Raw genomic sequence first — 23,998 nt, forward strand, 5'->3', positions numbered from 1 at the left:
AAAAAATTACTTTAGTTAATAATACACAAGTATCTTCAATGGTAAAAATGTATTCAAAATACATTTTCTCACATCTAGTATAGACACTTTTTGAGTTTGCATCTTCATGGTTATATGCACTTATTGTTATTTAAATGGGTAAAAGCATCTGCAAAATGAAATGGGAAAATATTTACCATTCTGTGAGAGAGTATGTAGGCATCTGCACACCTGCATCGAGTTCTGAACAACAAAAAAACTGAATTTGTAATCATACATTGTTGTGAATTTACCTTCAAACTCACCTCTACAGTCGATAGATAGATAGATAGTTAGGTAGGTACTTTATTAATCCCAAATTGGGAAATTATTTTGTTGCAGGACCAGTGTGCTCAACATTAAAATACAAATACTTAAAACCTGTTAAGCCCCAAGATCCCCGCCGACGGGTACTTTTTTTTTTTCACGACACTGTGTCTCAGGCAGTGGCGTTTTCTCCCGGAGGCCAAGGGAAGCCAGGCTTCCCCTGTTTTTTCGGATTGTAGTTATAATTTTAATAAATAAATAAAAACACTTTGTTTTGTTTCGATAATTCTCCTTTGCTGTGTGTTGCTGCCGGCCCGGCTCTCCCCCATTCTCATTGAGTATTTTACAAAGAGTGAAACAAACAGCGCCCCTCTAGATGTTATGGGTGAAACAGTAGATTGCACTCACTGTTGCGAGAGGAGGCCAGCCGAATCTAGCTTCCCTTGGTGAAAAAAAATGGAGGGATTGACCAATCAGATGAGGCCCACTTGATGCCCCTGCCAACCTGTGATTGGTCAGGGCCAAGGGAAGCTAGCCGCCTCTTGCTTCCCTAAGGGAAGCAAGAGGCGGCTAGCTTCCCTTGGCGGCTGGCGGCTGGCGATTTGATTGGACACTGCCATCCAATCAAATCACATCAACATCAGTTTTAATACTGTAACTGTCATCACCGCCGTTAGAAATTATCAAGCAAATGAAGCATTATGGAGGGTGGAGATTTGGCGTACTTAATCAAACATAACTTTACTAAACTTCCGCTACAGCAGCAACTAACAATTAAATCAGATGACAGGCCAATGCCCGCACTCGAGCTGTGTGTACGCAGAGGAAAAAGGGAGAGAATCGGACGTTCAATGAGGACAATTATGTCCGCACGGAGTGGCTAACTGGAAGCGCTAAACTTCAGCGTCTAATTTGCTGGCCATGTCTTCTTTTTGACAAGGATTCGTGCTCCCTGAACAATCCTTGGGCAACTTCAGGATTCATCGACCTTGCCAACCTGTCACGGGCAATTGAGAGGCATGGTAAATCCAAAAATCACATAGATTGTGTGATTGTCTGCATACATTAATAAGTAAAATGCTTAAATTAATAAGGAGAGAGTTTCAGCTGGAGAGTGCGTGCGGACCTGTCGGTTAGATAACAGGCGTGTGCAAGTCCTGCATCTGTGTGATACAAATGTGTGTACAATGATACCGGGCGCTGTAATCACTCATCTGGTTACGTTATTGACCACCCCCCGACCCAAAAAATGGGCTTCCCCTACATTTTCCCCCACGCCACGCTACTGATCCTAACCTGAAAAGAGATGATGTTATTGTTTTCTTGTTGCTGCTGACCCCAAGTGGTCAAGATCAGTTATTGCAGGTTTAAAGGTCACATGTAATTAACATTTGTAAAGGTCCCATGTCATGGCCATTTCAACCATGGCCGTATCTACCATTGAGGTCACCGAGGTCCGGACCTCGGTAATATTTTCCGAGCTGTGTATAACAAAATTTGTGAAATAATTACACTAAACGGGGTTCTTTGTAGTACTTCCATTTACTGACCATGGGGGCGCTGCATAACTACGTAGCCTCGATTAAAGCAAACAGAAGAAGACGACATGTATCAACAAACCACCGCAGCCCGGACTTGAACCGGAGCAGCGGAGGAGTGATGAGGTATCTAGAGATCTGAGTCCAGCGGGCTACTTGTGTTTCTGTTCATCAGGACATCATATGAGCAGCAGATCCTGTGTGAACGCTCTACGTTAGTCAGTGGACGTCCGACAACATGCACACTAACTTATATTGCAGCTATAGGCTATACTTTGGTTTAAATTGCGTGAATAAACTAGCTAGAGAGCTAAAGTTAATTACATTCATCCAATGTCAGAAGGATTACCTTTTAACAAACGTTGTAATGCTTTTCTTTTATTTCAATTTGAGTAAAACATCGAAGATATAACATTGTATTGTTTTCCTTTTACACTGACTCAGATATAATGAGAAGACTACGTCAGTCAGTCGAAGCTCAGCTTTGGTGAGAGAGAGAGAGAGAGAGAGAGAGAGAGAGAGAGAGAGAGAGAGAGAGAGAGAGAGAGAGAGGAGAGAGAGAGAGAGAGAGAGAAGAGAGAGAGAGAGAGAGAGAGAGAGAGAGAGAGTAGAGAGAGAGAGAGAGAGAGAGAGAGAGAGAGATGAGAGAGAGAGAGAGAGAGAGAGAGAGAGAGAGAGAGAGAAATATGTAATGTGTCTATAACAATAGTCTTGTGATGATGTCGTAATAACATACAATTGTATAAAACACAATTTGCTTACATCTTTGTTCTCTTTTGAGAATCAAACAAAACAGATTTAAATAAAAAAAGAATGCAAACAAACAAGTGAAATTAACTAAATTGCTGAATTGCTTTTAATTCACTGGCAGGAGAGACAAGTGAGGAGGAGCAACAAGTGAACAACGAGGGAGAGGTTGAACAAAGAGAAAGCGTAGAGGACAGAGAGAGTAATGAACAGGAAGAAGACAGAGAGACTCAAGAAGATGGAAGAGAGGCTGTAGGTTAGCCGTCAGGGCCCTCTGTGAGGGCCTAAGATATTCTACAAAATAATATTTAAAAACATTAAAACAAATTATATATTTTTTAATATATTTTTTTAGTTATATTTTTCATTAGTTTTACCAAAATAACTTGATTTAATTGTATTTAAAATAACATTTCCAAAGAAATAAATCCTTCGAATCTGCCTATTCAGTTTATGTTGGAATGTGAAGAGTTAAATGAAAGAAGCTCGTCTCTGCGAGTTACTGTGAAGAGAGGAGCTGATTGGACGTCCAGGCGGTCCAGCTATGAATTCACAGAGGGCCCCGCTATAGTAACTGAACGAGAGAGTAATGTCAAATGACAGTACAATTGACCAATCATATCTTCCCGCTAAATGGGTGGGTGTTATTATCGCGGACTTTATGACAAGTTCTGCCCGCTGTGAAACGTTTCTTGTTTCCATAGCAACAACAACTTCCTGTCAACAGCGTTAACTCGCCTTCAAAATAAAAGCATGCCAAATTACACTTAAGATATACAACTGCAACGAAAGTAACAAACACAATGCAATATCCTTTTCAATTTCAAAGAACACAAATAGGGTTATTTACAGGTGTTGTTTTGTGTGGTAGAGGGTCGCTTTTATTGATGCGTTTTGCACCCCGGGCCGTTGTTTTTGATATTCCGCTGAAGTATACGTATACGCTGTGACGTAATAACTCGAGGGAAGGGGTGGGGGTCAGAGGGCCTAGGTATACAAGTCACGGCTCGCCACTGATGTTGACAATGTTTTGTGATCATTTTAGCCTCTTCTGCATGTCCAGATCATTAATAGTAACAATCAACTGATTCTTATTATGTATTACACTTTCAAAATAATTGATGCTGACATTGTCAGCCCACTGACATGGTTTGAAATCGATATATTATCCAATTTGTGACTCCCCATAGGACTTAAAAAGCACCATAACTAGATCATGAAAATCCCAAAAATCTCGGGGGGTATCCCCGAATTCCCCTAGCATGTTTGGACCTCGGTATTTAGGAAATCCTGGATACGGCCCTGATTTCAACTGATCATAATTCCATTGTTGAGGTATACTAAAATAGATTTATATTGTTCAATGTTCCAAACTCACATTGGTTTCTCATACAGCATCTACACGGCTTGTTGGAGCTCCTGCTATGAGCCCAGTGGCCGTCTGCGAGACAGCGAAACCCAGCCCGAAACCAGCCCGAACACACACACACACCCGCAGCCTAGCTGGGAGTTTGTGTGTGTGCTCACACACCGACTCACAGCCTGGCCGCGTCCCGCCGTCTTAGGGAGGAGAAATCGGCAGAGCTGCAGCTGAGAAAAGATTGTGTGTGTGTGTGTGAGGAACGTAACGGCTCTGTGGACGTAACGTAACGGCTCCACGGATTATATGTGACTTTATTTTAGGGTTCTCGGATACACAAGCATACAACACAAACAGGAAACCACAGACATGAACACATGCCTCTGCTTCTCCATACAACCTCTGCCTCTCAGAATCGTGCACAAAAAAAAGCAGAAGGTAGGGTTTGCTGCAGAGAGTCGAGGACTGTTCCTGTCCTTCACTCACGCAATGCTTCACTTCTGTTGCCACCCACGGCCTATGGCCTATGGAGCTCTCAGAATTATGCAGATAAATGTACACATGAAACCAAATCATTAATATCATCATGATCTGAACAACAACAGTGATTATGACGTCATACAGTAGGCCTACAAGCTCAACATCTTATAATGTATCTTTTACCAATGTCAACCAAAGATAAGCATGTCTACTTCCTCCTGCCTTCATTTCACAAAAATACAGAGTGGTTTCGGTGATTCATTATTAGTATGAAATGACAAGAATGAGAAAGTTGTTGTGCTTTGTGTGTTTAGGTCAATTATGTCCTTCCATAGCTGTTCTAAAAATTAAAAATCTTTCGGTGACTTGGACTTGTTTGCCTGTAATATATATATGTCACTTTGTCCTGCTCCCGGTGGAACTGAATGCAGTTTTTTTTTAATGTTTTTAAATTAAAAAACCAGAAGACCACCACAGACAAGAAGTCGCACTTACTGTTTCTCTTATCTTTTCACATAAGTTTTTTTTAACACCTTGCACTTGATCTTATTTAATGCAGAAATTAAAGAGGTTTTTTATACATCTCATATTAGCTATTTCATATTGCATCTATCATAAAAAATGTCTATCCTTTTATAATTATTCATTTTATTTAAGTTCAGTTATCCATACTCACTGATAGATAGCATAGTATTTATTTGATAACCTTAAAAATATGCATAAATAATGCTCCATGATGTATAAAACACAAGCAATAAAGGGACAGGGTGAAATACTTAAGGGACTTACATACATTGTCATTCTCTGGGGTTTACATTATAGAAATGATCCCAAAATGTCCTCATTGTTAGGTTAAACATCAGATTTGATATGTTGCATGCACTTCAAAAAATGTAAAGGTTGACTTTAATTAAATGTATTGTGTCACACGTCATTATTTAGGTTAGTAAAAAGCAATAATATTAAGTTAAAAAATATATTAGATTCAACCAACCTAATTCAGTTACTGTATGTGAAATCTGTTGATATAATACATTCATTAATGTCAACGTTTCTGTTTTTCAGTGTGTCTGTTGAGTCCTTTAGCTGTTGGGCATCCTGCTCCTGTTCACATCGGAACTTTGACTATTCAACAGAAACATCCTCCGAACAGTGCCCATGTCCACGTTCTTCTTGAAGGTGTCCGTGGTGAAATAGTACGCAACAGGATCCAGCACTGTGTTGAGACACGCCATCATCAGGCTGTAGCGGTATGCAGTACGCATGGGGCAGGATATATCTTCTTTATACAGAGAGAGGACGGCCAGGATGGTATGATAAGGGAGGAAGCTGAGCAGGAAAATGAGGAGGCTGGTGGCAATCATCCTCTGGATTTTCCCGCTGTCCACTAAGTTGGTCTGAGCCACAGAGCTACGTTGGACAGCACGGACCAAACCCCATGAGCAGATCAACATGATGACCAGTGGGATCCCAAACCCCACAATCAGGGTTGGAAAAACCACCACCGGGTTTGTAGCGTAAACAGGAAGGCTGTCGAAACATTCCGTGTTGTTAACATAATTGCGCTTGGTAAGATAGATGGGCAGGCTGGCTCCAAAGGTGAGCATCCATATCCCGAGACAAATCCACGGAACTTTCTTTCTCCCTGCCTGGACTCGAGACGACATAGGGAAGCTGACGGCCATGCAGCGGTCGAAGCAAATGCAAGTGAGGAGAAAGATGCTTCCATACATGTTGGCCTTGAGGACCAAACCGAGGACTTCACAGATCCGCTGATCAAGGGTAGATCCCAGATGGTAGTAGATCCTCATGGGCAATGTGAGGATGAGCAGAATGTCTGCTATGGCCAGGTGAGTCATGTAGACTATCGTTTGAGATCTGGATTTGGTTTGGCTGAAGAAAAACACCAGTGCTAGGATATTAAAGACCAGGCCAACGGTGGAGATGAAGGAGTACATGCACACGGAGAAGATGCTGATGTGTTCCGCACAGCTGTTGTTGTAGGCCACGTTGGGGGACATGGTGACCTAATTCACACAAGAGGAAAACCAGTGGTTAGAAACAGTCTAAGTTGTTTTTGACATTCTCTAAGCAACAAAGACACATCTTTAGAAGGAGGTCAAGGTGCATGGTTGAGCTAATACAACTTTGGTCCCATACTATTGGTATAAAAACAAATCAAACCCCACCTTTTGTACAATATTTATATCCACACGACGTGCATTTAGTAACAGAAAAAGCAAACAAAATGTGGATTTGGACACTACAGTATATCTATGACTTAAGAAGCCGTAGAGTAGAAGAGATAATGTCAATTAATATGTATACATCACTTTTTGGTTTTCTAACTTTTGAGGTTTTTTGGAAATTCAAGTTTCAATTCTGGCATTATCTGGAGTCGTGTTTACGTGGACATGATAAACGTTAGTCCTATGTTCATCATTTTTAGCTCAGTTGTTGGTCCCTACCAACTCTTTAGTTGGTATTTGTTCTCAGTGTAAAGCGCTGTAAAGCCGAGCAGAACTGCAGATTCAGGCGATACATTTCAACAGGTCCATCAACCCTTTCCCATTTCCGTATCATTTTCTTTCAATATATATTATTGTGTCTTTAACAACATCAAAGGCCTACTTTAGTATGACTATAAGAGCTGTTTTAGTGACATGCTTTGGTCAAATTGCTTACCTGCCGGCTCTGTGGCGGACGCAGCAAAGCCTTTCAGCTTCTTCTGTGCTTTTAATTAGACTGCGTATGTTCCCTCTAAAGTTAGTTCCCCTCATAAACCAACACATATTCAGCTTTTGTTTTAACCTGCTGCTCTTTCTGCTGATTTCATTTGTCTTTTTCTCCAATCAATATCAATTTCACAGATTTTCTACACCGTCACTCCTGGAAGAATCACTGGGAAATATCTTTTCATTTATTTATTGACAATAAAACAAAAATCTGTTTGGTTGTAATAAATGTCTTGGTTGTTCAATCCTTTGAGCGTACATGGTGGTAAGTACAACATATGGTTAATAGATAAGTGTACAAAGTAAGAACGAATGCTTTTTGTTTGTCTTTATTTGCAACCAATACTTCCACCTAGTATATGACTCTTATAATATGACTCAATCAGCTTTTTTCTGTTGTCTAATTGAAAGATGCCGCATTTTGAATGACACATGAAGTACAGTATATTTTATAGTATGTGAAGAAATGAGTAAAAGTGTGACAATACCTGTTTGATGATCAAAAGAGAAGTCGATTCAGATGCAGAGGAGTGTGTGAGTTTCAGATCAGCATACTGACACACTGGTGACACTGTGTGGAGCACAGGAAGTTGACCAATCTTAAGATCTCGCTTGCGCTGTCTCGCTCTTTGTTAGTTTCTAAGTCGGCCTACTCTACATACTTACTTCAGATATATTTTGGATATGTCCACATTTTGTATATTGTATTTTCCTGTCTTTTAAATTAACATTGATTTATTGGCCATATCCAGTCCAAACGGAAATATAACAACATTAATAGACCAGAACCACATTGAGCCTAAACAGTGTCTACACCACCTGATTATTTGTTAAAATAATATAACATTACGAGAGGACACTGAGAAAACACACAGAATACTGCCTTCTTGAGTACAATTTTTCCTCTGTGGGGGAAATGACACTAAGGCCTACATTTCCATGTGTATCTACACACATGGGGTTTAACCAACAGAACACATCCTCTGTCTTTAAAAAATGAGAAGAATTGCAGCCAACACGTTGCCTGGTAGGCAACGTGAGAGAGGGAGTCAGTTATCTAATTAAATGTATAAGCATGCAAATGCTTTTAAGAGGTAACATTTGTTTAAAGTAATTTTGAGTATTTCCAGTGGTGTAAAGTGTCGAAGTAAAAGTATTCAATTACTGTACTTATAGTACACTTTTCAGATACTTGTACTTTACTTGAGTATTTCAATCTTTTGCTACTTTGTACTTCTATTTCACTACAATTTAGAGGTAAATGGCGTACTTTTACTCCACTATATTACTTGCCTACTTAAATGTTTTGCTACTTTGTACTTCTACTTCCCCACATTTATTTAATACCTTTAGTTACTTTACAGATCTGGATGAATGATGTGAAATATAATCAAGTGTTAAATCAGACTTTAGTTCCACCTGGAGTAAATCCACAAGCTACCCTGCAGTATACAAAGTCATTCAAACTAGCTGCACCTTTACCAGCTTTGAGAACACTTTCATGATCAATCATTATAAAACATATCATATATATTATTCTGAAATCTGCATAATGAGTACTTTTACTTTTGGTACTTTAAGTATATTTCTATGCCAATAATTGTGTACTTTTACTTGAGTAGCATATTGATTACAGTACTTTTAGAGTATTCCTACTCACTGGTACTTCTACTTTTACTAAAGTACAAGATCTGAGTACTTCTCCCACTTGACATTTCATGTAAATGTAATGTAATGTGGGCCTGCTTTCTGTAAAAAAAATATTAACCAGATATCCACCAAAAGTGATATGTAATAATAAATAACACTATATCGATTTTAGAAAAAATTATAAAACCTTTCATTTTTCTGGGTAACACTATGATCATCATAAAAACAATAATGGTCATCCTAACATAATGCATAGTCCATAAACACTGATTGACACACTTATATTACCTGGAGCTGTTGGAACATTTTAATAAATAGACATAAACATTAATGACAGTGTGATTTGATCAATTATATTTTGTCAAACAGGGCCATCTAGTGGAGAATAAAATACCGTTCATCTACTGTATCACTAAAAATATAGTTTCTACTGTAACGTTATACAGTAGAAAAACAGTTTGACATCGTATGTAGCGCTTATTCACTAAAAAGTGAATCGTTTCCCTGACGTAAATGATGGACGGCAGGCAAGATTGATAAACAAAATATTCAGATAGATCTAGTTGTAGACCTCGTGGCGCAACGGTAGCGCGTCTGACTCCAGATCAGAAGGTTGCGTGTTCAAATCACGTCGGGGTCAATTTTTTTAAAGAAAGGCGTTCATTGATTCTTACGAAACACCGTTTAGTTAGTAACGCATGGTGTCAACAAACAGTACAAAGTACGTCCCATGTTCAAGGAGCAAATGAGTTGGTCATGAGACTAATCAATGCCTGCAACAATAGGCTACTTTTCTTATCCCCAAGCTCATATCTGAATTAATAATACTGAATTCCTATTTGTTTCGGAAGCAGTGCTCAAACTATAAGGAGACTTAGCAATATATATCACTTTAGATACAGTCGTTTTTCCAAGTGTGTATATCAATAGTAAACATGTTTTGATATGAGTGTCAAAGTAAGTAAAATCTTTTTTATTTTAGGACATTTAAAGTTAATCTGTAACAATGGAAAATATTTGATAAAATATCAATTTTGTTCATTGTAAAGTGATAATCAAATGCAAACACAGCAAGACACAGTTAATCTAGGTTTAGCTTACTAGAAAACCTGAAGTACCTCCTTTTTATCTTATGTTCAAAGCTTTATTACAAAATATTTTAAAACGTACAATTGTACAGATACAAATATAGCACACATCAGTTTTTCCATCTACAATCAGTATAATATGAGAATAATAAAATAGGTACAGAAGAAATATTTATTGATCATCCCAGTCATTCCTTTTGAAGAATTAGTAATAAGAATAATGAGGATTTGGACATTCAACTCCTATCTCAACCCCCCCCCATGATACAGTAGGTTATGATAGTGGTGATGAATTGAGTTGATGAATGTGATGATTATCCCTGTCATTTATTCTTCAAGAGGTGTGTGTTCTTCATGGTGTGTCGTGGTGTGTCACAGTAAGCTTACTGTGGAGAGAAGGCAGAAAGACAGGGTTAGTTTTGACATCTGGAGTTTAAAAAAAAGCATTAATATACAGTCAGACGCTAAAGTAAGGGGATAATCTAATTGTATTATATCTGAAAGAGGAATGGTGGAGAGCGATAATAATTGGGGTTATAAATGAAACAGAATTTATAAATAGAAACCACATTTTGAAACAGCGTTGTGTTTTGGGATTTCAGAACGTCTTGTCTAAGTTAGGTCTTGTAAAATAAAGAAATATTGTGCCAAATCACAACCACGAGAAGACGTTGACAATATTTTTTTTGTCAACAGATTACACAAAATTATATTAGGTTAGTTGAAAGCAATAATATTCTGTTTAAATCATCAATATTTTTGATTTCAACTAACTGAATACAATATGTGTAATGTGTTCACAAAATACACTTCATTAGAGTCGTTAAAATTGTTTCAGTGTATTTTATAAACGTTTTGGCATGCCTTAAGGTCCTTACACACCAAGCCAATTTTCAGCGTCGATAGATGTCGATAGATGTCGGGCCGTCGATGAGCGTTGTGTCGCCCTACTCAGATTGGTGTGCCTTGGTGTGTATTGCACCGTTGTGTCTTTTCGGCCGTGCCGACACCTTCCGCCGCCGATTCGACATGTTGAATCGGGAGGCTGTCGGCCAAAGAAATCACTCTGATTGGCTGTTCAGCTAGCGAATCAGTGCATGAGAAGCGAAACGGAAGTGAGGGACCCAAACAAACTATTAAGAAGGCAAATCTGAGATTTCATTTAACTCCAGCTCTCGACACAGGTTCGGGAAAGCCCCGTGAGCACACGCTATTTGTTGTTTGTTTATATCACGCAGTCTGTTCTTCTTCTCTCTCTGTTCTTCTTATTTCGAGGCTGCACATGTGTAGACTCCGCGGTCTTAAAATCCCCACAATGCTTTGAGCACGGACCAATTTCCCCAAATCTGTGGCAGAAAATGTAAGGCGGGGCCTCTCATATGACGCACACCTGCACACTTGCTAGCCTGTTCCACTCTTTGTTTTCCGAATGCCAGGAAGTATTCTTGCCTCGCTTCTGAAGCAAGACGCTCGGAAGGCAAGCGTACTCGAGATTGAGAAACACCCTGTCTTCCGGTTGTTGCCTCTTTTGAATGAGGAATACACACTACCGCCGCCTGCTGGTAAGGAGAGTTATTGCCACTCACGCATGTGCAGTTCGTATGTGCTACTTGGCCGTCGGCTGAAGTCTTTGCGGTGTGTTCCAGTGCGAAACATGGCCAACACGCAGGAGACGTGAGGCGACGTTCCGTCGGGACGTGTTCTTTGGTGTTCTTTGGTGTTCTTTGGTGTCAGTTTGGTGTGTAAGGATCTTTAAAAAATAACGCAGCACAACTGAAAGTCTGTTAGAGAAACCAAAAGCTAAGCTTCTTAAATAAATATGTATTATATGTGCTCTATTTTTCATTTGGACGCATCTACTAGGACACCAAGTTCTTAGTAAATGCGTTCGAATACAGACCAGGCTGGGAGAAGGTTTTGGCCTTGTCTTTCAGAACCAGTAGAAATATATTGATCTTATAGTCTAGTTATCATGCTGAACCCTGTAGTGTGCTATGCTCTCACTTCCTTGCCGCCGCAGGTGCCACAGAGACATCCAAAGAGTCCGTTGACCATCTGGATGAGACAGAGGGCGAGCTCGAAGCAGGCCGCCACCAGCAGAGTGGAGAACAGTCCCACGTTGAATTCAACCACATTCTCTGGTTCTTTGCACCAGTCCCACATTGCTTTATCACCCAGGTAGCTCCCGTTACTGAGAGGATAACAATTAGAAAAGGTAAATACAAGAAAATGGTACATTAAACTACATTATGTATGGCCATAAAGACTGCCTGTACCTGCTGGCGAAGGGTGTCCCCCATTGAGAATTGGGGTATTGAAGATTGCTCCAACGGCATGTTGGCCCATTAGATAGGCCCAGGGCAGCCACACTCAGACTGTAAATGGCCCCCACCGCACCAGCTGCTGCAAAACCAATGGACAGGAACATCTGCATGGAGCACACAGTGGAGTCAGGAAGTGGACACTGAAGCACGTTTTGTAGGAGATGATTTCACATTGTTGACCCCAGTTTTTTCAGTCAGGTATGATTCATTACTTGCATGTTGCAAAAAAAAGATAATAACAATGAAAAACAAAAATGTCTAACAGTCAAAGGAGGTAACTTGTGGAATAGTCTTGACACTCAAACAACAATATAAAAAAAGGGGGGTGTATGTCAGTTTTTGGGAATATAAAAAATTAATATTTGTAGCTTTCATTCATTTTAAGGGAACAACTTAATAATAATAATTAAAACATTGCTATGGTATTTCACTATTTTAATATTAATGACTCTGATCAATTGTTATGTTTGCATTGGATTTTTTTCAGGTTGAAACAACAAAAATAAACTGAACTTGACATTTCCGAATAAATATATAAGACACTGGTTTGGATTTATTTCACTACTGTAAAAATCAAATTCCAGGGACTTGCTTTAGATAGATAGTCCGTCTCGGTTCTGAACCTCACACCATAATAAATGCACATTTGACAAGTTTCTGGGGAAAGAGGGGAGAAGCTGTGTTTTCTGAACACCAGAGGACAGAGTTCTAGCACAGATGGTTAACAAATTGTGGTTTTATCTGAAAATATATGCCGAAAAGTTTAATAATACTGCTTTTTAAGATTGGGATGTTCCAGTTTATGTAACAGTAATTTATCCACGATGAGAGGTACAAACAGATAGATAAGATAACGTTTCAGACAGCGTCCACTTAATGCACACTTACCCCACAGCGGTTGGCACAGCAGTTCTTAGCGCTGGTCAGGTGAGTGTGGATGGCAGGAACGAGGACCTGATAGAACAGAAGGCATATTTAATTGACAGAAACATAAACAGGGTCAAACAACATTATTACTGAAGGAAGATTGTGAAGGAAAGAAATGTTTCCTAAGTAAATTGTGCATTAGATCTGGACAACAGACCTAAATACAGTAAATATAAAAAAATGTAAAAGCGAAAAAACAGGAGCACTAAGCCGCTGCGAACTGAACTGACTTTAAAGAGGCACTCAATTTTGTATTTTGTTTCTATAAGGTTAGGTCCCAAGCCAGATTTAGATTACAAAATGAATTTGCAACATCAGAGCAGCAGAGGCTGAGATATCCTCACTTTAAGTCAAAAGTATGGACCATTTCGGAAAAAGAGGGGATCCTACAATTCCCACAATGCAAAACAACTCTCAAATGGATTAGCCGCGCCGCTCAGCATGACTTTTTCACAGTGGCCACTTGCGGTATTGCAGTAAAAAAGTCCCCTGCAGGCCAAAAAGCATTTTCCCGATTTAACAAAATAATTGTTTGTAAAATTGTCGACAGGAAAACGAAAGATGAATTACAACTCTTTTATGATTTTTATATTGAATCCAACCCGTAAATCATTTAAAATTCTGTGAGATTATGACAATGTAAGTCAACAGTCAAAGCAGAAACACTTTCCGGAGAGCAGGGAAACCAGGAGGTAAACCCGGAAGCTAGGACATTTTGTGGCGTCCGCGCCATCTTGGGGTATGCGGCATCCATTTCCTATTTTGGTGTGAGTTTGTAACAAGGGCTCACTGTTACATGTTCTCCATGTCCAGGATGAGACAACCCTGATGACATCACCATGACATCATCAGGGTTTTGTTCTGATGCGCCCCTTTAACTGAATCGAGCCTGTAAAAATGTGATGCACATTTAGATCCCGCGTGTTACCAAAACTATTGCATTATTTATTTCGGTGCTCTTTGTTTAAATGTAAGAAAGTGGTCAATGTTGTGTTTGTTTGACCTTGGCTATGTCTTTAATTGCTTGAGGTCATATACACTACATCATTGGCTTGATGTGAGGCTTTCCTTAGTTTTAGTGGCCTAAACTTGACCAACGAAAAACACAATATTAGTCAAATCATATCATTTTTGTTATGGACAATTTGGATTTTTGACATCAATGTACTCACCAGGATTCCTCCTCCTATGAGGCCTGCCATGTATTTGACCTCCTCCGTGATGCGCTCCTCCCCCTCCCGGTCTGCGGCTGCATACTGCGTTTCAAAGCCAGGGAAGAAGAGCATGATGTTGCAGATGATGGACACTGCAGCCAGGATGTAGAGCGGGATGGCGATGAACTTAGAACAGGCTCCTGTACACATGATGTCTGCGGGTGTGGGGGGCGCTCAAAAAGGTAAAAATGTCTAAAATCCCAACTGATCCTCGGAGCAAAAATCTCTCCTCTTGTGCAGCTTTGGGCTTCAGAAGTGACAGACTGGGAATGGGTTGTTTGAATATATTTGAGTTTTGGAGGGTGCGGGTATAAAGGGCGGAGCTATAATAGATAAGCCTGATTATTACTCTTTATGACCAGACTTTATGCCATGGGTGTGGTTTTCTTCATGTTTCCATGAGAGCCATAAAAGCCAAGGCTGTGGTCTACAGCACAACCCTTATAACAGTAAGCAGAGAATATAGAAAAGAACAGATTAACGTACTTTTTTAGGGAGCATTGGGGCTGCAAAAACTCCTTTTGATTAATGGTATCTACATTTAGGGTTTGTTAAGACTAGGGATAAAGTAAAAACAGTTCATGTTAGAAACGGAAATCTGATCTTCTTAGATAATTGATTCTCAATTTCCAAAATCTGATAATTAAATACATTTCTTCCAAAGAACCTTGGTATTGCTACTGATGGACAATTACCAAGACAAAGTCGTGTCAAGCATTAGTGTGTGAAATATAACACAAAATAACACTTTTAAGAGGTGTACGAAAAAGAAAAAGAAACATTTAGACATACTATACTTTCAGAAATGTTTTGTTTATTTCTTTATTATTTATTATGCATTATGAAATGTTTTGTCCGATATTTTTGACATTTTATTTTCTGTCATATTTTCTGATATTTTAATTTATTTAGTTATTTAATATGACTTTTTCTGTGAGCTATCTTCAACATAATACAATTAGTGGTTTTTCTGATATTTTTCAAATCACACTTTTAGGGTGTAACTTGGTTTACATTTTATTTATTTCTAATTGGAAAATTTCTGATAAATTAAAATACAGCTCCTCAAACCAACCAATTTCATTTATGTAACAGACAACATGTTCATATACATCTTATATACACTTAGCTCTGCTTTCATGAGATGATTTACTATACTGCCCCCCGCCCATGTACCTGTCAATGTTTCACTCTGACACACTGTATGTTGTTCCTTCATTATTATTACTTCTGCATTAACGTGTACTCCGTTTTGCATTTCACCATTCACTGTAAATGTTAATGTTAGTGTTGGGTTGTGATCCGAGAGGGGTCTAATGACGAAGGCCACCGCATGATGAAGTCAATAATACCTGAGAGTTTTAACATTATAGTTGACTTATTGTTCTGTTAATAATTATTTTTTATATTTGTCAGGAAGCTCTCATTATTCTGACGACGTTCACTTGATTTACTGTCAAGTCACTTTTAATAAACACACACCAGACACTGAGTCATTGTCCTGCAGAGTCTGAGTGTGTGTTCAAATGACTAAAACCACACTGTTGAAGTACTGCATTACAAATATTAACTTTAAATATTTAAGTATAAAATAAAAAATGTACTTTAATAATTAAAAGTAGAAACATGTTCTCTGTGACTAACTATTGTCACTCGTGCACTAATGTAAACTAGTATTTCACATTTGTAGTTGAATAGGTGGAGCTCATTTTAAACTATTAAATAATGATTATGTTCATTATGGATTATTCTGCTGATAAATAATTGAATTAGATTGTTTGGCATTTTGAGCTGTCAGATAAATGCAGGAAAAAGTAAAAAATAAATAAACAGGTCAATTAATATTTTTGAAATCTACATTAATTTCTGATTGCAAATGAAGTTATTCCTTTAAAAAAAAAAAATGGTAACTTTGCGTGTGTTGGCTTGATTACCAAGTGGAGAGATACCAGGAAACGAGGAAGACAAACAGATATGCTGTCATCCTGATCCATGTGAACCCCCCCCTTCTTCTTCTCTTCTGTGACTCCATGTACTTCCTAACAGCCGACAATCAATCATTTTCCTTTAACCTTAACATATCTGAACTGAACTGATCAGAACACTGATTACAGAGAGCATTCAGTGTGTACAAGCTCTAGTGTGTGTGTGTGTGTGTGTGTGTGTGTGTGTGTGTGTGTGTGTGTGTGTGTGTGTGTGTGTGTGTGTGTGTGTGTGTGTGTGTGTGTGTGTGTGTGTGTGTGTGTGTGTGTGTGTGTGTATGTGTGGTCTAGCATTACTGTACTTGTGGGGACCTACATCTGTTTACACAGTCACGTGTGTGACTCGCCGCCCTTATGGGGACAAATTGGAGGTCCCCATGAGGGGAATCATTAATTTTAGGGTGAAGACTTGGTTAGGTTTAGGATTAGGGTTAAGGGTAAGGTTAAGAGTTAGGGTTAGGCATGTGTTGGTTATGGTTAAGGTTAGGATAAGTCTCCAGGAAATGCATGTAAGTCAATGTAATGTCCCCTGAAGTGATGTATACATGGTATGAGTGTGTGTGTGTGTGTGTGTGTGTGTGTGTGTGTGTGTGTGTGTGTGTGTGTGTGTGTGTGTGTGTGTGTGTGTGTGTGTGTGTGTGTGTGTGTGTGTGTTTATTATCTGATTACCTTATCATTGAATTATGGCACCATTCAAATGTGTAGGTGTAGGGAGTGTTGACATGGACTTTAAACAACATATGTCAGGGATGACACACACACGCATGCACGCACACACACACAGCTATGGAGTTTGAGCGTTGAATCTATCTGAACTGTGAGCATCACCAGGTCTCAGTGACTCACGGAGGCCATTGCTTGCTGGGCGTTTTACTGTAGAATTGAAGGTTATTATGAATCATAGTCTGTGTAGTCATGTTGATAGTGATGAGCACACTCATTGATAAGTGTGGAGTGACAGTGATCATGAGCACTGTTCTATATTTATCTATGTTTCTGTCCTTGGTTTAATCTCATATCCTCTACCCAGTCGATGCTGTGACCGTTTTTTCCCCCCGGGTGTTCCCAAAACTCACATCTAGACGTCAAAGATCATGGACCAAGAATCAGCTCACAGGAGCAGATAGATGGAAACAAATTGTAAAATAAGTAAATAACTAACGGATTAGTCAATTGACAGAAAAATAATTGCTAATAAACTTGTTGAAGAAATGGCAGAAAATGCTGTTTTCAGGTTCTTAATATGTCCTGCTTTTTGTTGTCCTTGATCCCTTTAAACTTAATATATTTGGGTTTGGAGTAATGAGAAAAGCTACGAAAGGTATAGATATCACCTTGGATTTTGAGAAAGCTGGATGAATTTTCACTATTTTCTGACATTTTGATTAATTGTTAACATAATGAAAATAATCATTTATTTCCATCTGATACAAAACGCCATATTTTAACATTTTACCCCCACATTTTGGTCAAGTTGTGACTAATGAGCTAAAACATCTCCATGACAACTGCACTGATAAAGACCATGACATGCAGTTGAAAGCTCTGCAACACTAGAAAGCTGAGATTATTCCGTCATACGACTATTTAAACTTACAAAAACTCACCTCTTCAATCTGGCTTTTAATGTGTGATTGTTTTTGTATTATTTGACTTTAACTTTAACTATATATTTATTTGTTGTTCCTTTATTTTATTTTATTTTCTCTTCACTATATATGTAAAGCGTCTTTGAGCACCTGTAAAAGCGCTAACAAATTAAATCTATTATTATTATTATTTCAATGATCCTGAATGAACTTTTCCCACAATAAAAGAGTAAATACGTTTATAATCAACAGACTCTGACGTTCAGGATTAGATTCATTGTTGCTTATTACCTTATCGAAGGTCTTATGGTCATTAATCTAAATAATAAAGATGAATATTCTTGTTTTATTAAGTTAACCTCAACCCATCTGAATCACAGAGCCTCCATTCTGTCCGTTAGTAATATAGAATTCATGCATCAGATAGGAACAGCAACAAATCTACTTCCTGTTGTATCTTCTACATTTATCTCTAGAAAAGTTCCTTTTACAGAGGTTTATCAGACGCGGTGTTTCCCTAAATGACAGCCAACAAAAGGTGATATACAGAGTGACGGTTGAACTTTATGAGCCTTTATTGCCGATGTCTCTGAGGTAATTGTGAGTTTATGGTGATGTTACATAAATACGTCCTGTTTGTGCCTGGTACTACCACTCTGATGTTATTTTTACACCCGCGCGGCATGACTACAGCCTCAAACACACTAAAACACGCTGTTGTCATAATGTGCAGGGAAGAGGGAAAATAGGAGGGATTCCTCTGGAACAATTCTCCAGGAGAGACTCCTCTCTCCTTATCATTAATATAATATTATATATTTTTTGTATTACTTTTTTTTGTGTTTTTAGATATTTCTTTTTGACCTGTTTTTTTATTATATTATACACATTTAGTTATTCTTATATTATTATTGGTTCATTTAATTTACTTGTCATTTAAGTAATTCATTTATTATTATTATTAATATTATTATTTCTTTGTATTACTTTTTTCCCTGTATTTAGATATTTATTTTTCACATGTTTTTTAAAATTATATTATATACTTTTAATTATTCTTATATTATTATTGGTTCATTTAATTTACTAGATTACAGTACTACAAATTACAAACAATTACATTGCAAAATGTATGATACATAGTGTGAAATATTTGAGATATTAAATTGAATGGAGTTGGAGTGTACCAATAAAACTAGAAATACTAGAAATAAAATGAATCATTATTGTTGTTGTAAGTGAAAGTGTTCAGCTTTGTCTATTCACCGTGTCAAACGCTGAGAATATATTCTGACTATTACTGAGTGTGTGTGTGTGTGTGTGTGTGTGTGTGTGTGTGTGTGTGTGTGTGTGTGTGTGGTGTGTGTGTGTGTGTGTGTGTGTGTGTGTGTGTGTGTGTGTGTGTGTGTGTGTGTGTGTGTGTGTGTCTTAAATGTTCTTATGGCAGCATATGTGTTCAATTAGTATGATTAGATTACATTCAACTAGGGCTGGGCGATTTGGCCTAAAAATAAAATCGCGATTTTTTTCTAACTAATGGACAATTTTCGATTTAAACCTCGATTTTTTCTGTTTTTTCTAAACAAACCAGACCAAGGCTCTTTTAAGTGAACGACGGGAGCCGGCTCTCGCCCGCGAACGAGCCGTTTTTTTTGCGGAGGGATCTAGATCGGCATGAAGGCACATTATGCAATATGCAATGTGCACATTATCCCGCTTATTACATGGCCACATTCTCAACAAAGTAACGACATGACTCCTAATATTAATTGAAATGCTTTTATGGATTTAGAAAATGATTTTATTGACTTAAAAAATAGTTTTATGTATTGATTTAAATTGACAAGCATCCGCTAAGAAAAGTAGTCCGTTGTTACTGTTTGAACTAACGTAGCAACGGCAGGAACTGCTTCGATAGTGTTTTTGAGGAGCTTTTTGATTACAGATTTGAAAACATCGTTGCTTTAAAAGTAGCACACTTCATGATGTCAGACCTTGGGAAGTGTCTAGATATCCCTGCCCTAATGCCAAAGTAACTGCCAACTGAATATGTGTCGCCGTTTGATGTCTATGTCTGGACCGCTGCGTAAAAAGGAGGGTTTCTGCCCCATTACTTCTCTTCTTACTTCGATAAGAATAAAACACGGAGGACGGAGATCTCTTTTCCTCCCCCTCTACAGACCGCCCAGCAGCTGATCTCAGAGCACGCTCCCCTCTCCTGCAGGGGGCCGTGGTCAGCTGCAGCTCACAGAATCAGCCCCCTGCAAAAACAGCGCTGGAAAAAGCAAATGGAGCGAAATGAGGCATGGCTAAAATGCAAGATATTTTTGATATTTTAGAGAAAAAAAAAATATTTATATACAGTAGCCCCTTTTTTTTAAAAATAGTTTGTATAGGTGTTGCTATCTGTTTTGTGTAGCGTGGTTCTACAAACAAGTCAATGCATTCATTGGGTGGTATCAGAGATTTACACGGGTCTGTAAATGCAATGAAAACAATTGACCACAGCAAATCATTTATATTAAACTTTATTTACTCTTGAATACTTCAGTACAAAGGATGTATTGAATAATTTAAGTGATATATGTGTACACAGAGCTGCAGATCGGGTAGTCACAGGCAATGTGGCTGAGTTTTGTGCGCGTTCTGGAAAGTGAGAGAGTAAGTTACTACGGAGTCCCTTAAAGCAAAACAAATCTGCGGAGTCTAGAAATGTTTTTAAATCGCGATTTTTCGGTTCAGCCATTTCACAAACCGTAGGAAAGTAAAAATGCAAATTAATCGTTAAAATCGAAAAAATCGCCCAGCCCTACATTCAACTTAATTGATTAATATGTTATCAATAAAGATAAAAGAAAAAGGAAATATTGTGAAAGAAATGAACAATTACGTCAGAGCATAATGCTGACGCACCCCCTAGGATAGCCATAGCACCCCCTAAGCACCCCCAAGACATGTATGTGTCTTTTCTTTTTTTTATGTGTAAAATTCATAATTTGAAAAATGATTGATTCGAAAATAATATGCGACAGTACAGTACAAGTACTTCTGGGTCTCTGTGTTGCATTCAAATGCTGCTCTCTGTGTGTGTGATACGAGCCATTTTGTGTGCGCGAGCGAGAGAGAGAGAGAGCGCGCGCACCGGTATTGGAGATCGATGTGGTTAGCATCTGGTGCTAGCTAGCTACGCTAATGGATATAAGGAGCTTTTTCAACAACAAGAGGCGCATTCACACCGCAGTACTTTTCCCACAAAGGTTCATGAGAACTTAGTTCATGAGAGCTCTCAAGTAGAGACGCGTTCACACCGGAATAAATTCCTGGGGGAGGATTAGGCAAATGAAGCCACTGACATCACTTCTTCTTCTTCTGCTTTGGGTTTACTGGCAGGCCGCAAACAACTTCACGGCTTATACTGCCTCCCAAAGTCCCCGGCCGGAAGTCCCCGGAGTTGGGGACTGGCTTCAGTAGAAGCTGCTGGGAGTCACAGCCTTCCGAGTAAATCTCCAGAACGCCGACACCGACTCATCTCCACCGCTCCCATGTTTTATTTTGTGTTGCCATAAATTAGTCTCTCTGCGTTTCTGCGCTGGGCTAATGCTAATAATGCTAATGCGAGGATAATAAAATGGCAGCTTCACAAAACTTTTTGGAAGTTTTACGGGGCGTGGTTTGCATTCCGCCCAGCCAATCAGACATAGGAACCTTTTTCTCCCACGAAAGTACCTGCTCTCTAGCAGGGACGGAAAAGGGGGTAAAAAAGGTTCTGATTAACTAATTTTAGTTCCGGCTCTTTTTGGTGTGAACGCAACATTTTGGAACTATATCGGAACTAAAGTGGGAAAAGTACTGCGGTGTGAACGCGGCTAAGGTGGAGGGAGAACTCTCTCCTGTCAGACTGAGAGGCTCAGATAACCTCAGCTCAGGTGAAGTAAAGGACTCTCAGTGTTTAGATAGTTAATAAATTGTGTCTATAAGTTATCTCAGTGGGTCTCAAAACGGTTTGGTCACGATTTATGTAAATAAGTATTTCTGAGGCACACATATGATCATTATAGCTATAAAAAAAAAGAGCATAAATGAAAAACAGGTATGAAATACTATGTGACAGTAAAACAAGAATACAGTTTAAAAGGGGAGTGATTTGTAAAATATGCATAAAGAAATTGAAAATCGGTTTACAGTTGTTTCATATGGGTGTTGAGAGGTATCCATAGATCTCTTAATTTTGCTCTCAAAGTGCACCAGATTGATGCATTTAATTTCAATATAAAAAAAAAATCTTGCTCCTCTATGAGCTGATTATCGAGCCTTCATTGTAACAGTCGCGGGTGTACTGTGTATGTGCGTGTGGGGAGTGTTGAAGTAGAAAATTCAACTGTAGCGCCCGGTACATTAATGGGAAACCCTAAATGTTTGAGCACCCCAGACTGTTGTTCTTCACTTCATCAGTAATGTTTAAGAACAATGTGTACATTTTTGTGTTAGGAAAGATTAGCTTAGATGTGTCCTTTTTTGGACATAAATGTTACAACATTTCAAGAAAAAACCATGGTTTAGTATTCATTTTAATCAATATTCAATGTTAGTATTAACATTTACTTAGTTTGTTGTCGAATTTATGTCTATAAACTAAAATACCTCCAAATAATTTGGGAAAATAATTTGATAAAATCCATTCTTGTGTTTTTGGTGAGTCTTTGGTTTAAATGCAGTGTGTATGATGCTGTAGAAGTGAAGGACAGTAGTAAAATGTATTTATTTATTTGGTATTATCCCTCTTTTGATGAAGGAGAAAGAGTCGAGTTGCAGGCAACCAATAAATATATTTATAGTCAAATATTTTCATAGTCAAATATATTTGTTGTCAATGTAATAATCAATGTTGTACCAATATCTGAGATGATATCTATACATGTACGGAGATGTTTACAGTTTACAGGCTGTTGATGTGTAATAAAAAGCTGATTATTTTTCCAGGAACGGACAAATAGTACGTAACTTAAAATTGTGGGAGGTAATTATCTCCTTTGCTTTAAAAAAGGATATTGTTTTTCTTCTATGAGTCAAAATGTTGCTGTGATAAAGGTCTGTGGAGCACCAGGGTTGACTCCTCAGTTCCTGAGGACTCTGAAAGGGAGTCCGTGTCCCGGTATGATGACATCAGCGGTCTGTAGCGCCTTCTGCCGACTGACCTCCTGCACTGCAGTGTTCACGCTCAGGTCCCGCCAGCTGTCCTCGTCTGTGCAGCACTCAAATAAGTCCCCTGCAACCAGCACTGTGCCTGCCGAGGTTCCCGTCACCTGGACGCTGACGTGCTGCTCCGTGTGGCCTGGACTGGGAACTACACACACCTGAGGAGAGAGGAGGCACCGTCAGGGAGGGGAAACATACAGGACAACAGCTCACAGTTTGACTCTTCTCTTTGATCAATTTTCAAATATAAATCAAAGCACCTATTACATGAATCAACACATATTTATTCCAGCTCCATTGCATTGTATTACTGTCTTTAAATGTCATTGTTGTTTATATACATGTTTAAACACTTTATAATAGTATTATAAATATATTTATATATGTGCATAGTAGATTATTCTATATGTTTTAACTTTATTGACATTGTTTTAGGTGTATGTCTATTTATGTTTAAAACATATTATGTGTAAATAATAAGCAGAATATCCTTGATGTGTACTGTATGGTTCATTTTATCAGGTATTTTCAGATTAAGTCATGTTAGTTTTAGGCAGTCTCTTCTTTTGTATTTATAGAAACTCTTATTTTGAAAACCTCGGTCATGTTGGTCTCTCTGAGTCAAAGAAATCCATTAACATTTTAGTCAAGTTCACACCATACATTCACAAATTCACTGTTGCTGCCAACATTTAACTCGTTTTTGACTGTTGTACATACTGTATGAATTGAATTTTATTAAGATACCTGACAACCAGTGTTGCAATGTAACTAAGTACATGTACTTAAGTACAATTTTGAACTTCACTTGAGTATCTTCATGTTATGCTACTTTATACTTTTACTTTATTAAATTTGCCAGGCATTTTTTTTTATTCAACTG

The 23,998-nt window shown here is 38.4% G+C and overlaps 3 protein-coding genes and 1 non-coding gene across 4 annotated transcripts in view; 1 reads left to right on the forward strand and 3 right to left on the reverse strand.

The window, feature by feature from the left end:
* Positions 1-4,228: 4,228 nt before the first annotated feature.
* On the reverse strand, positions 4,229-7,705 carry LOC117542750 (lysophosphatidic acid receptor 6). Its single transcript, XM_034210584.1, has 2 exons — positions 7,634-7,705; positions 4,229-6,437 (listed from the first exon to the last, which is right to left on the reverse strand). Exon 2 carries the CDS (start codon positions 6,429-6,431, stop codon positions 5,493-5,495), a length of 939 nt encoding a protein of 312 aa, XP_034066475.1. The 5' UTR covers positions 6,432-6,437; positions 7,634-7,705; the 3' UTR covers positions 4,229-5,492.
* Positions 7,706-9,363: 1,658 nt separating this feature from the next.
* Positions 9,364-9,435, forward strand: trnaw-cca. Its single transcript has one exon. It is a non-coding gene; the product is annotated as a tRNA-Trp (tRNA).
* Positions 9,436-9,930: 495 nt separating this feature from the next.
* On the reverse strand, positions 9,931-16,098 carry zgc:172079 (uncharacterized protein LOC563398 homolog). Its single transcript, XM_034210591.1, has 5 exons — positions 14,307-16,098; positions 13,096-13,161; positions 12,160-12,311; positions 11,888-12,074; positions 9,931-10,269 (listed from the first exon to the last, which is right to left on the reverse strand). The coding sequence occupies exons 1-5, from the start codon at positions 14,496-14,498 to the stop codon at positions 10,267-10,269; spliced, it is 600 nt and encodes a 199-aa protein (XP_034066482.1). The 5' UTR covers positions 14,499-16,098; the 3' UTR covers positions 9,931-10,266.
* Positions 16,099-22,473: 6,375 nt separating this feature from the next.
* mblac1 (metallo-beta-lactamase domain containing 1) overlaps positions 22,474-23,998 on the reverse strand; it is a 2,608-nt gene continuing 1,083 nt past the window's right edge. The window contains exon 2 of the mRNA XM_034210583.1: positions 22,474-23,273. Within this exon, the coding sequence (XP_034066474.1) occupies positions 23,034-23,273 (240 nt within the window). The 3' untranslated portion in view covers positions 22,474-23,033. The remainder of the gene's footprint in view (positions 23,274-23,998) is intronic.

The sequence above is a fragment of the Gymnodraco acuticeps genome, unplaced genomic scaffold, assembly GCF_902827175.1.
Source record: "Gymnodraco acuticeps unplaced genomic scaffold, fGymAcu1.1, whole genome shotgun sequence".
NCBI classification, from domain to species: Eukaryota; Metazoa; Chordata; class Actinopteri; order Perciformes; family Bathydraconidae; genus Gymnodraco; species Gymnodraco acuticeps.

Bases quoted from the DNA above. Each gene is read 5' to 3' on its own strand.
- LOC117542750 (XM_034210584.1), bottom strand. From the start codon at position 6,431: ATGTCCCCCAACGTGGCCTACAACAACAGCTGTGCGGAACACATCAGC.
- zgc:172079 (XM_034210591.1), bottom strand. From the start codon at position 14,498: ATGTGTACAGGAGCCTGTTCTAAGTTCATCGCCATCCCGCTCTACATC. The intron at 12,312-13,095 runs GTAAGTGTGCAT...TGCTCCATGCAG, and splicing joins GCTGTGCCAACCGCTGTGGG to ATGTTCCTGTCCATTGGTTT. The intron at 12,075-12,159 runs GTACAGGCAGTC...TTATCCTCTCAG, and splicing joins GGGACACCCTTCGCCAGCAG to TAACGGGAGCTACCTGGGTG.